General features: G+C 37.6%; 1 protein-coding gene across 3 annotated transcripts in view; it reads left to right on the forward strand.

Moving 5' to 3' along the window:
- Positions 1–14740, forward strand: part of ipo8 (importin 8) — a 101185-nt gene that overhangs the window by 73378 nt on the left and 13067 nt on the right. For all 3 annotated transcript variants that reach the window (XM_039761859.1, XM_039761860.1, XM_039761861.1), the window contains exons 18-21: positions 1503–1628; positions 7430–7527; positions 7610–7705; positions 9412–9632. In XM_039761859.1, the coding sequence (XP_039617793.1) occupies positions 1503–1628; positions 7430–7527; positions 7610–7705; positions 9412–9632 (541 nt within the window). The remainder of the gene's footprint in view (positions 1–1502; positions 1629–7429; positions 7528–7609; positions 7706–9411; positions 9633–14740) is intronic.

A 14740-nucleotide genomic window follows, 5' to 3' on the forward strand; every position in this document is an offset into this window, starting at 1 on the left:
TCTACCTATCTAAGGGCTTATGGAGATGCATGAACCGTAGCCAAAGATGTACGTAATGAGCAACACAAAGTTACAAATGTAACTTAAGGATTTTGTTCTCTGTAAATAATAAGCTACACTACTTCAGCCTGCACCTTGCCCCATTACTGATTCTTCTAGTGCAGCAGGTGAAAAATTCCTTAACTTATTCCATGATAAAATGAAAAATCTATATAATTCAATTTATGCTAGTCCATCATCCTCTTATCTTCTCTGTCAATCCAGCTCCTTTGTAAAATTTACACTAATTTTAATATTCATCCATCAATTACCTGATCTGCAAAATGAGGTCAACCACTTGTGTACTGGATCGCTCCGCACCACACCTGTCAAATCCTGCCTTCATGCTATACTCCCAGCTAGCACAGTAATACAAAATAATATTCTTAGACCAGCTTCGTGCCAATATTGAGAACCTTGCCAATGCTTCCATCACATCCTGCACTGTCTTCTGTAGCTCTTTGTTGTTGCTCATTGTTTCTATAGCCCTTCTAATTTATTGTCTTTGTTCCATTTGGTTGAAAACTCTCTTGCAAGAGCCCTTGGACAGATTTGTACAGCGAGCACAGGAAGCCTTTTCTGGCTGTATTTGCCTGCTGTGTTTTCTGGGACTGAATTCAAAATCTTGTTGTTAACCCACAAAGTTTTAAATTACATTTTACTGGCTAATTCAGTAAAGTCCTACATCATTACAGTCCTGCCAACTGACTCCAATCCATTAATGTGAAATTAACCTGTGCTACATGGGTTATGGGGCCTTCACGCTCTGGAATGACTCCCCTAAATTAATTGGATCTACTGACTGAATTGATTCTTTTTAAAAAAGCAACTTATCACATCTCTTCAGGAAGGCACTTGACATAAATTAATATTATGACTCCCTTCTCTCAGTTTACTTCCTTGTGTCCAGGTTTCATATGATGGTGTTTTTTGTAGAAAACTAAGTTCTTTGTTTCTTGTCTTTTAGGATTTTCTGTTTTATTCCAGTTTATTTTTGTCTTATGCTCACCAAAATTTCATATTTTTTCTTTTATTTGTTATTTATGATTTGCTACTATTTCCTATCCAGTGTTACTTATTGGGCTTTTTCTGTGCTTCAGTCCCCATTATGGTTTTTGAATATTAGTAAATTGCTTTTACCCTGGGGAGGCACTATATAAACAAAATGACTTGCTCATGCAACATATCATGAAGGCATCCTTGAAGTGCTGTAGCCATAGTATGTGCATTATTATCTGACCCTGTTCAGTTATCCCATTTCACAGCATACCCGATATGTGGCCCTCCAGTGATTGTGTTTGTAATTGGCAAGCAAACATAATCATTTTCATACCTGGGCCTGCTGGCTTTCTTTAAGTCTTTTCATGCAAATTGGAGCGCTGCTTCTGGATAAAGCAGTATTTTATCATATTGAGCATTTACGCATTTCAGATTAACTTAAAATTAACATTTTCTCCCCCCAGAGTTTTATGAAGAGGTCCTCTCATTGGCATTTGGCTTGACTTGTCAGACAATTTCTCCTCAGATGTGGCAGCTCCTTGCTGTTTTATATGAAGTCTTTCAACATGAATGTTTGGATTACTTTACAGGTACTAACTGGGCATTGTGGCAGCTATTATGAAGAAATGGACTGTAAAGCACATTAACATTTAAGATTTCATGGGGCTGTTTGTCCATATACCAACATGTACTGACATCTACACACCTTTCCTGTGTCACCCTGTGAGAACAGCTTAGCATTTTTGCATGGTGTGTGGAGTAGAGTTTTTATGGTATGTTGGTATTTGTTTTTGAGTTTATTTTTTTTTTGTGCTAGATCATTAGAAATATTTAGACAAGAACAGACCATTCAAATGAATTAAGCTTGTTAGTTCTAGCCACTTCATTTTTCCAAAATAATATCAAGTCTAGTTTTGAAGGTATCCAAATTCCTCCGGTCTACCACGCTACTTGGTCACATGTAGTAACATTACTTCTTTCTACTTCCTATTTGTGTTCTGGTTTTTTGAATGCTGATGATATTGAATGAGCTGTAGAAGACACAATGCTGTGCCATAGGGCTTAAGATTTTGTAAACAGGCCTGTGTAGAACTCAGCCTTTTGTCAGGTTTTTTTTTTTTTGTGAACAAATTAAAAGAAAAAAAGAGCACAAATGAAACATTCATGTTTTGAAAGATAAAAACCAAAGAGGAAATGGACACCCATTAATCAAAAAGGAAAGCTCCCATTTTATCACAAAGCCAGATAATCCCACCATTTAAAGGGAGCTTAGCTTTGATATTCTGGATTTGACCTTGGTTGTGTTTCTTGTTTTGAATCTGGGTGGCTCTTTGTTAAGATGCTTTGGTTTATATTTGAATTCCTGTAATTTAATTTTGTTTTTAATTTTTTTTTTTCTGTTAAGTTTATTTAGCTGACATGTTGTCCTTCGTAACTTTGCCTAACCAGGATTTTTATGATGGATGTTATAGAGCCACATTTGACGTGATTTCACTAGCAGGACAGGACACAATGAAGATTTAAGTGATCTGAGGGCCAAGTTTGTAGGGGTATATTTTAAATAGATTGTAGCCAGTCAGGATCCCATGGAAATGAGTTTGATAAAAAGGATGACTATCCAATAAGTTGTACTATGCATGGACTACTTTGTGTTGTATTTTACACAATACATTTCAGAAGGGGTGATGTTACAAAAAGTTGCAAAAAGTGATATACCATGCTTTAAATATTTTGAGTGTATAAGAAATCAGCACAGTTTAAAACCCCACTCACATGTAAAATTGAAAATGTCTGTATATTATAAACAGAAGACCCTTCCTTTCAGACTAACAGAATCATATACCCTAAAATTGTTTATAAAACTTGAAATGAATCTAAAACTTTAAATGCATAAAGATTAAAAGAGAGAAAAAAAATAAACGTTTCATTTAAAATTATTTCTCGTCTCCAAACCTGCAAACCAAGCCAATGATTTTGCATCTGACCTTTTGTATATAAGCTTACAATACCCTCCTGGTTTATTTACTGTGCCTGCTCCCTTAACCCTATATATGCTGCAGCTGTCCGCATGACTAAATTTCACATCCTGTATCATAGTTTAGACTTCATCAGTGGTGGACAGAGCTCAACCTTTTTTAAAGAACTTGAACTTTCAAAAAAGCACCATAGAGTGATGAATAGAAACAATAAATAAATAGCAGCTTCATCCAATATATATTAATTTTAACATATACAGATCATATAAAGGTTTAAATAAAAAGTCATCATTCTACTTATAGTGATGATGGACACAATTGCTTACATGCACCAGTAAGAACAGAATCTTAAATTCTGGTAATGCTACACTATATAAAAATACATTGTATTGAACTTAATTTTCCTGATACACATTTAACAAACAGCTTATCAAAATGTGTTCACATGTAGTAAATGTAAGAAAGCTGCATTGATTTAAGTGTACTGTGAAAAAATATTTTAGACATTTTCAGTTATAGGTTCATTACATAATTAATTTAAAAAAATGTCTTTGTACAGGGGTTAATATATTTTATATACAATATGCAGGAATATATTAATGTATGTAGTGCACATTCCAGAAAGAGCTATAACATTAAACTTCACAAAAAAGACAACAGTACTGTGTAAAATAAAACATTTTATTTAGCTTTGTCTAATTTTAGTGTCTTCAAGTTTATATTTTACTTGAAAATTTGTTTTATTCCACACCTAATCTTGTGGTCCGGTGGCCAGTGTCAGGCATCTGCTCATTTACATTGCCTTTCTGCATCCACCCATACTTGCCATCTTATGGGGTCATCATGTTTGAGGAGTGAAGAAAGCCTAGTATCAGTTAAACAAAGTAGGAGTGACCTAGTTGGACAGAATTGTGGTATAGCAGGTCCTCGGCTCTGAATGAGAGGCCAGTTTTTAAATAATCCATTTGGCCGTGTCAGTCTTTGTGGGCATGACTGTGCAGCTGCGGGTAGTTGATGAGGTAATTGGGGCGAGTCGTACCAGCACGTGAGGGTGTGATCACTCTCAATTGCTTAATCGGCTTCCTGAGGTGCGTGATTGAGGCGCTGTGCTCATGAAACCGTATAAGTACAGTGGAATCTCTGGTCACGACCATAATTTGGTCCAAAACTCTGGTCGTATTCCGATTTGGTCGTGACCCGAAGCCAGTAAAGGCAAGATGTCAAACTTTATAGAAAACACCCCACTTTAGAACAGTTGTGGGTAGCAAATGCATATACCACAATATTTGTGAAGAACGAACTGATTTTAAAAATACCAATTTTATTCTTTAAAGCATAGTTAAAAGCTGTGTACCTACATGCTGAATATCAAGATTTCTGAAAGAGTAGCCCTGTAGCTGCATTTTATAAATTACGGTGGAACCTCGGGTCACGACAGTAATTCGTTACAAAGCTCTGGTCGCAATCCAATTTGGTCGTGACCCGAAGTAATTTCCCCCATAGGATTGTATGTAAATACAATTAATCCATTCCAAACCGTACGAACTATGTAAATATATTTTTATAAATATTTTTAAGCACAAAAATAGCTAATTATACCATAGAATGCACAGCGTAATAGTAAACTAAATGTAAAAACGTTGAATAACACTGAGAAAACCTTGAACAGAGAAAAGTAATATTGCAAGAATTCATGCTATAGCCTTACGAACCGCTCGCTGTAAACACTTTTTTTTTAATGAGCTTTAAGCACAGGGAAAAACATGAACATTTGAAAAATCCATAATTTAATAAACAACCAAGAAAAGTAACATTGCAACAATGCACGCTATGAACCGATCACTGTGAACAGAAATGAAGTGGAGGTTAAAATCCAATAGAAAAAAGTCTTCATTAAATACAATGCTCGAATCAGTCTCTTTACAAACAAGCCCAGTGCATTCTTTAACTGCCTTCTCTGCCTTGCGTGGCCATCTCTCTCTCTCTCTCTCTCTCTCTCTCCTCTCACTCACTCTCACACTCTCGCTCGCTCGCTGCACAGGGAGAGACTGAACAAGTGCGGAAATCATCGGCACGTATGAACCGGAAGGGAAACTGGCTTATTCGTCACCCGAGTATGTGGTCATGAACACATGCAAAAGTTTGGCGAACTTTTTGGTTGTAACCCGATTTGTATGTTGTCCAAGACGTTCGTGACCCGAGGTTCCACTGTACAGGCCCGCACAGAGAGAGGAAGATGATGGAAAAGAGGGTAAAACAAAGGAAGAGAAAATAAAACAAAAGGAAAAAAGGAAGAAAGGCTTGGAGAGTGAGGTTGCGACATTGGGGAAAAGTGAGTGTACAAGCCAGCCAGCTGAACAATCATGCCCACTTACTATGTGGAGGAGTGGGTTTGATCAAGGTGGACTCCTCGCTAGGGATCCGAGGAACGACTGCGTGGGTGAGAAGGAAGACAGGAGGACAACCGACCCTGAGCGGTCTGGTAGCCAAAACGGGGGTCGGTAGTGTGAGAACGTGGTGGCTGATGTCTGTCCAGCTAAGCAAGCCATGGGTGAGCTGGAGAGACATGGAAAGAGCTCTGCTTGGCTGATTTGCCACAATGTCTGCTGCAGGTTTTTATTCTCGTGTTTTAGCCTTGTTTTAAACATTTGGATTTTTACCTTTTTTATGGATTATTTATTTATTGACGTATTTGAGCGCTGTCTTTAGTTGAATTAGTTGTTTTTAATAAAAGCACTTTTTCATTTTAACACCGTGCCCTAGCTCAGTTTGATTTGTCACCGTCTGCCAGTTCATCCAGTTACATTACCGATGGCGTTGGCTTCGAGGGCTCCCAAATCTGGAAGAGGGAGCGTGGAGCAGGACCCGCACCGTCACAAGAACATAGCAGAAAAAAGAGCTTGAAAAAATCACAGTCATATCTAAAAACAGATTGGTCAAAACTAGTAGGAGAAAGAAATGTGAATAACTGTGAAAAACATTTTGAAAGACCTAAAACTGTAACAGAAACATTAAAATTGTGAAAAAAGCCTATGTTTAAATCTGCAATAGAGCGTTCAAATAGAATTAAGCACAACAGTGGACTAGAGCTATAGAGCATGTTAAAGAAAGGCTATGAGTGGCTCAGCCCAGCACAAAGCACACCATGATAAAGGTTGGCTAACTGAATAATCTGGAATAATTCACTTAATCGGTGCGCCAATAAGTGTGTCCTTTGTTTCAATGGTTATGTTTCAGGTCAGGCTTAGTAAATCCAAAAGTTCACCCAGTATAACTTTCTCACATCTCCTCAAAACCAGTCCTTATTTTCTAAAGCAATCTCCATATTGGGTATTCTATAGAGTAGTACTTGATTTTTCCCCACAAACTTCCTGAGACTATTAACAGGGAATTTCCTGGGTTCTATGTGAAACATAAGCTAGGTGCAATGGGGAAAGGGCTGGTAACTATGCTCTGCTGCTTTTTGAGCAGATGGCTTTTGAAGGTGGCTTTTTGAACATCTAAGATAGAAAAACACAATTAATTTAATGATGTCCTCTTATGTAATGGTTTTCTGCTAACAATTGGCATTTACTGTCCCTTTTTGTTTTTTGTATACATTTGTTTGTTGTTCATTCTTACTTCACACCTCAGGATGAGTTTGGATGCCCAGAAAATACAGATTCAATTTTACGGCACAAAGCTTGTAGATGAGCTAATTGCAATAATGAACAGGGCCCGAGTACACTAACCCTTCATGATATCTAACTCTTCTCTGCAGCACTGTATAATTATTCAAGAAGACAGATATTCCAGTACACCCGTCATTTCAAGCTGTGCTGCATTGTGATCTATGATATTTGACAGCAGACTCAATGTTTGACCCATCTCTATGTGTTTTTCTTATTTTTGATAACCCTGGTTAATTTGTCATCTCACGGAAAAATGCCTGCCTGACAGCAATATATCAATATAAGCCTTTGTGTAAGTGGTGAGTGAGTGGTTTAATAATCTGATTGATTACAAAATTTTAACAAAAATGACGGGCCTAACTTTATATTGTAAAACTATATGAAGGTACTTGCCAAAGCAATTAAGATGATCATAATTCTGAAAAAATCTAACGACAATATGCTTATCACAGTTATAGAATGCTTGATAAAAATTGGTCAGAATACTTCACACGGAAGCAAGTTGAGGTAAAAAAAAAAAAAGATCAATCATCATAGGCTAAAATTCTTTACTGTTCTAAATCTCGACAAAGGAAAAAGTTCAGGAGGAGAATATCAGCCATTCCATTTGCTTTATTTATTTATTTTTTTGTTCACTGATCATTAAGTAGGAAATGCTATATTAATATAAAGTAAGTGCTGCTTCATGTTATTAGTGGGTATCTAATCAGAAGCAAATATGATAATCATCTTTTGTCTTCTCAGATATGATGCCGCTTTTACACAACTATGTGACAGTGGACACAGACATGCTGCTTTCAAACCCTAAGCATCTAGAGATTATTTACACTATGTGTAAAAAGGTGACGATTTTTAAGATTTTCCAGAGAAAACAATTGGACCTTAGAAAGGTGGCTAATGAGTTCATCTTTTTTTTCCTTCTAGGTTTTGACAGGGGACAGTGGGGAAGATGCAGAATGTCATGCTGCCAAGCTATTAGAAGTCATAATCCTTCAATGTAAGGGGAGAGGCATTAATCAGGTATTGTGACATCTCAACCAATGATCTTTGGGCTTGTATAGACAATTGGCCAGCAAATGACAGCAAGCAAAATTCCACTAAAAGTTTCACAGAAAAAAAAGCTTTCCAAATATCTTATGAGTGGCTATAATGGATTTTTCAGATTCAGCACATTTTATAACCCTTGTGTGAAGCCAAGAACGCAGATGCTGTTACAGTCATGATTAAGGAGCCTGTCCTTAGCATTCAAGGTGCATGTTGCTTTACACTACATGAAATCACGTATGATATGCTCACTCTAAGCTCTGTTATACATGTTCTGCAGGTAATATTTGTGCTTTCCATTTTCTATATCATTTTAAACACAGTCAGGGTTTTTGAGTTGGTACATATGCAAATCCTATATCCAGGAATAAATAGTTCCCAATGGAAGCCTGTCCACTCCCCGAAAAAAAAATGCAAACTCCTGGGAGAAAGCACACCTAGTATGGATTCTGTCTTGGGCCCAAATGTTTTGAGGCAGCAAGCTACCTGCACTACCATGATACTGCCTAGCAGTTTACATCTGTCTATTTTTTTCCATCTTGCATTGTCCATTATTGGATTGTCAGGAGGTCCAGTCTACCCAGCAACCTTGAGTGTAAGTCAGGGACCAACACTTTGAGTGACCCCAATCCATTATAGGGCAAACAGACATGCTCATTTATATCGCACCAGTATAGAATCATCAGTTAACCTAATATGAATATTTCTGAGATGTATAGAATATTTACAATGTATATAGACTCTGGATGGGTTGGGAATCAAGCCCAGGTCCCTGGAGTTTTGATGCAGCATTGATGATCAATGTTCCCCCATACAACCCAATACCTAACATGGGTCTTCTAAATAAGATCTGTGATGCAATCCACTTCTAGTTTGTAACTCTTTTGTTAATGCTCTGTATATGCGGGAATGCTGACTGTTGGTGGGAGAAAGTAACTGTTAGAGTTTACCAGTAGTATAACTGGCATTATTTGAGTTTATTTAAGATCAACTGTTTTTCCATTTCCCCGAATTACCCTTGGGAGTGAGACCCAGTCTTCTCATGTCATACACGATTTCTTCATGTGTACCTACCTCTGACATGAGTTTTTTTTCATCAAATGGCTTATGATCTTTGCACACTTCATTTTGCTCTACTTTGTACTTGCCTCTACCCCACGACAACCAGATCATTCTCATCATAGGACTTTTCAGTTTATCTTCATTATTATCTGACATCTCTTAATTCCATACACCACATAAATTCTCACACAGCTTGTTTAAAATTTTCTCTTGAAGTAATACTCCACCCAAAACTGACATTTTCTTTTTATCTGTTACTTACCCCATGTTGTTATACAGATGGCTAAAAATGTTTTTCATGGAGAACAGAGATCACAAAGTTTATATAACATAACAGGCTTCAATGGTGGTGCTGAAAAATAGCAAACAATATCAAAATATCCTTGAGAATACCTAAAGTTACTTAAGTTGAATAATCCACGTCTGTTATCTACTCTTTTGTCCACAACCTGCAAAATCCATGCACTTTTTGATAAATTAAAGTAGTACACAAACAAGAAGTGCATTAAAACATGATTGAGCTTTTGAATTGAAGACTGCGCTCTTGACCAATGAATGAGGAGGAGAGGTGGGTCTTTATCCTATTGATAACCACTTTTGGTGTCTTTCTTTTAATTTAGTGTATCCCTCTCTTTGTGGAAGCTGTCCTGGAGAGATTAACACGAGGAGTTAAATCCAATGAGCTTCGAATAATGTGTCTGCAGGTTGCCATTGCTGCTCTTTATTATGACCCAGTTCTGCTTATTGACACACTGGAGAATATTCGATTCCCACATAGTCCTGAGCCCATCACAGCCCAGTTTATTAATCAGTGGATGAACGACACTGACTGCTTCCTTGGGTAAGTTATTCAGTTGCATGAGTAAACAGCATTTCCAAACAGCTTCAACAGAACTTATGAGACAATATTGAATAGCATAAATGCAGGAAAATGTCAGCCTTTGCCAAAATATATTGGAGTCAGCATTAATATATTTATTCTTTTGGGCTTAGTTTTGTTTTCTGTTAAATAGACACATTAACAATTTCTGTTTGTGCTATTTATACAGAACAGATGTGTGTTGATTACTGAAGTTTTGTTCTTAAGCATCTGTTTAGTTGCATTTTTTACATTAGGGATGATTACTTTCAGATACAGAAACATTAGTGTTAGATTGCATGTTCTCCCTGTGTCTGCGTGGGTTTCCTCCAGGTACTCCGGTTTCCTCCCACAGTCCAAAGATATGCAGGTTAGGTGCATTGGCGATTCTAAATTGTCCCTAGTGTATGCTGTGTGTGTGTGTGTGTGCGTGCGCGCCCTGCCCGGGGTTTGTTTCCTGCCTTGCGCCCTGTGTTGGCTGGGATTGACTCCAGCAGACCCCCGTGACCCTGTAGTTAGGATATAGCAGGTTGGATAATGGATGGATGGATGGTTTATTTTTTTTAGCAATTTTTATCTGTGTAAGAAATAAACTATTTGAAAGATAAAGGTAGTTAACACTGTATAATATCTACTATGTACTGTACATCAAATAATAATCAGTTTTAGAAGTATGCAAAGACTTGGAAAGTCTCTCCCTTTTCCACTAAAATGAGCACAATAAGCTGTTTCAGAGTACAGGCAACGTTCAGCTGCATATACAACCGTAGTTCCATTAAATTATAACAGAGTTCATGAATCCTGAACGAAGGAATGGACATAGCAAGTGTAACCAGATGTAGTGAGCTCAACAGCTTCCCACACGCTATAAGTGTATCTCACGTGTCTTGTATACAATGTGCAGCACATTGCCTTAGCCTCTTGGTCACATTACCTGAATATTTGTAATCTTTATTAATACTTATGTTCTATCCATCCATGCAATTTGAAACCTGCTTCAGTTATTTAGGCTCCTAAGAATTGTGTTACATTTTTTTTTAATTAAAGTTGAACCTTAATTTAACATTTACCCAAATAGAATGCATCATTATGGCAAATTAAAAAAAGCTTTTACAAACTAAAACCCAAAAAATGACCAGTTTGTCTACTTTTTGTAAATTTTTGCCCAATCCTATTAGATTCTTAGAGAAACAGGTACGAGCAATTCAGTTATGGCTATTATGTACAGTAAATCATCAAAAAAGCCTGTTAAACAATTCTCAAGCTCTTGCACTAAAGTAACTGTCAGCATGTCCATATAAATTTTGAAATTATTATGTTTATTGCTTTCAAATGTCAGCTTTCTGCAGTAAATAATAATAATGGTTGTTATTCACATTTTAAGCATAAGATAAATGGAGTCTTTTACTGTAAGAAAGCTCTGGTGTTCAGTATTTTCCTACTGCTTTATTTCTGACTGAAAGGATAATCACTTTTGAATTTGTGTGTTTCTAATGAAAAAGGAGTATTTTTTTTGTCTCACAAACAGCTTTTTTTACTCCTGTATATTAAAGATTGCATTTATTGTCTTTTTAAAAATAAATTTTGCTGATGTAGTAATCAGTGGTGTTTTTAGCATGAAAATTGTGGTGGGGCCACACAGACATGGGAGGGAGAGAGAGAGAGAGAGAAGAGAAGAGAGGCTTTTAGAAGGGTTAGAGCCGTCCTGAGAAGCTGTGCAGAAGGGTATGTGTGTTTATGAGAGAGAAGGAGAGTGAGATCAAGCACTTAAAGATCAGAACTTACTTGACTTGCTCTTCTGCTTAAATCCATTAGCCTAGGTACATGACCCCTGATGATCTCAAAGGTTCCTGACTTGGATTGGCTCACAGAACTGGGTAGAGTGAGTGCAAATTGTTTTGCCTATAACCACAAGTGAATGGTGTGAGGAAGAGTCATTGGCATTGTGGAATATGGCTGGCAGCTTCTCCTGGCCAATACCCCCAAGCTGCCAGATGGGGCCCTCCCTGCAACATAGAGGTGCCCCAAATTCCAGCAGGAAATCACGGACAATGATGGCTTTCTTCACAGCCCTGCTGGATGACGTGGGGCCCACCAGGGGACGCTGTAGGGAGGCCCAGGGACTTCTATTTGCCTTATAGCCCGGAAGTACTTCCCAGTCGAGGGGACAGAGGAAATGATGTACTTCCGGGCTGAAGAAAAGGAGTTTTCCGAGAAGTGTTAATATAGTCACATGGACTGAGGGACAGAAACACTTCCGGGTCAAGAAGTATAAAAGGACTGTGGGAGATCCCAGCAGTGAGCTGAGTTGGGAGGAAGGGTGACAACATGTCTGGGAGTGGAGGATTGTATTTGATTATTGATTGTTTATTGTGTAGTTTAGGTGGAGGTGCTTTGTCCACATTATTATTGTAATAAAGTCAGAATTTAGATTTTTATCTGGTGTCTGCCGTCTGGCCTGAGGGTTCAAGGGGACGACAGTGCCCCCCATCTGTCACAACATGAATGTATATGCAGGGGATGTTGCAGAAATTAAATTAGTGGCATTGCACGGAAGTAGCCAGTAAAAATTGGAGTGACAGCAGAACTGGCAAACATCACGTCAAGGAGTTCATGCATCACTTAAAAATCTTTGAATCTCAAGGTGGAACTGAAGAGTTCAATCTACACATGCACACACTGAGTAAAGTAACAACCAGAAACAGGTTAGCATCTGGCACAAAGAAGATTTCACATACTCTAAAAAGAAATCTTTTTCTGGATTAGAAATTGCAATGATCATATTCTGGAAAATTTAAAATAATCTGAATATGACAAACTCAGTTTACAAAAAAATTTATGCAATGCATTATTTATTGAGACAAGTTTACTAATTATTTAATTTTTGCACAACAGAGCTGGGGCATTGCATCACTAGCCCTTAATGCAGAGACACATCTAGTAATAATTCTAATCAATTTTATTGTCATCATCATTAATGTTCTGTTTGAAAACAATTTCCTGGACACAATGTGTCCTTTATTATGCAGGTCTACTACTGTGGCAGTTTATTGTGCTCACTTTTTATTTAGCTTTTTTAAGTTTAATTAAATCTGCATGCATTGTACCTACCATAGTTAAAGAAAAACATAAAATTGGATATGTGCAGCTAAACTGTTTATGGCCTTGTCACAACTTGACAAATTCAGAAGCTTGCCACATCCAAAAGGAGGCCTGCTTTAATGTTGACACTATCAGAGCCCTTTGCAGTTGTTTTAAGTTTAATATAATACAAACCTGTAATGGCAAAACAGTGGTTATCCATATCATGCGTTGTGCCAAGGTTCCCAAAGAGTAAAATGCTAACTAGCTCCATGACATCTGCCGTAAGTAAATTCATTTAACGGAAGCAGTTTCACAGCTGTCTTATGCCCTACAGTTAGACTGAAATGAATCCATTAGCTTAATGGGGGTTAAGTAATTATTGAAATGAAATGTCACAACATGCTCAAGGACATTGGATGGAAATATAACTTAGAGACTGATCTGCAATTACTGAGATTGTCAGAGTTGAGGCATTTTCCTCTGGTACTGTAAGAACATGGTGGAACTGTCAAAATGTTTTAACCAGAAGAATAGTTCCTGTTCTCCTATGACCACTGAGCCACACTGATGTTGTGAGCATTTGTTTTGTAGCACCAAAACAGTTACATTAGCACAGGGCATGAATTGTAAAGCTAGGTGTCTACCAATGCCTCGGAAAGTTAAAGCCGGCTGCTTCTGTAAATAATAGGGCCGACCTATGCTATGAAGCTGACTCTCTGAAATAAACCACTTAATCCATGATGGACAGGGCAAGCATACAGTTGTGGTGCAGGCCGGTGGTAAAATGTAATAAAGCAGTAGTGACTGAAGTATTGATTTCACATGACTAGGGATATAAAGAATAAACAACCACTTCAATGCTAAACAATGAGTAGGTGTCACTGACGCCATGTGGATCGACCAGAGTCCTGAAAATTGATTTCACTAGATAGCGTTCTTCTGAGCCGTGATTGAATTTTCTGCCTGTAGCCTTTGTTTAAAAAAAAAAAAAAGAAAGAAAAAAAGCTGCTATCCTGTTAGTGACCATAGGTAAGAATAACAAAAAAGCATCACATTGATATTATTTTGAAGCAAGATATTATTTATGCAGTTTGGACCAAGCAATAAAAGAGAACCTGAAAACTGGAAAGCTTTGTCAGAAAAGCTTCAAAAAAGGAAATATACAATTGTCAAATTTGAGTGATTTGTGGACACATCACACTAATGTCTTGCTCAATTAATAACCTAAGCTTCTTCCTAATCTGCCTTACTGTCCGCTTCCACGCACCTTAGGTTTTTAAAATGTTGGATTATACTTTTGTTCTGATTAGTTTTCATAAGCAGTAACAACTTTCAGCCTTTTATTTATTTACTAGCTGGCTCAGTTCATGATAAATGTGGCACTTGGTGCCTCGGCCCACCTGCAAAGTTGTTTTTCCTGCCTAATGTAAAGTCATCCCTGATGCAGGATTGCAGGAATCGTGGGAAAGAGGGGTCCTTTCACCAGATTGGCTGGCCCAGCACTGTTTCAGCAGGTGGAATGGCCAATTGGGGGAGGCAGCTTGATGGACTCTAAACAAATCCAAATCATATGTGATATCATCTATTGTTAAATTCTACTAAGTACGTGTAAAATTTTTATTTTTATACTGTATTGAGGATTTGTTCTGTTCTGTGTATTGTATTGACCCCCTTCTTTTTGACACCCACTGCATGCCCAGCCTACCTGGAAAGGGGTCTCTCTTTGAATTGCCTTTCCCAAGGTTTCTTCCATTTTTTCCCTACAAGGGTTTTTTTGGAGTTTTTCCTTGTCTTCTTAGAGAGTCAAGGCTGGGGGGCTGTCAAGAAAGGCAGGGCCTGTTAAAGCCTATTGCGGCCCTTCTTGTGTGATTTTAGGCTATACAAAAATAAATTGTATTGTATAAATCATGGACTATTAGTCTAGTATTTAAATATGAGTGCAGAAGCGTCATCTAATTTAAATGAATCATCAAGACAGTGGAAGCAAAGCTGCTTTTATCCTTGTA

Source organism: Polypterus senegalus, chromosome 8, assembly GCF_016835505.1.
Source record: "Polypterus senegalus isolate Bchr_013 chromosome 8, ASM1683550v1, whole genome shotgun sequence".
NCBI lineage: Eukaryota > Metazoa > Chordata > Cladistia > Polypteriformes > Polypteridae > Polypterus > Polypterus senegalus.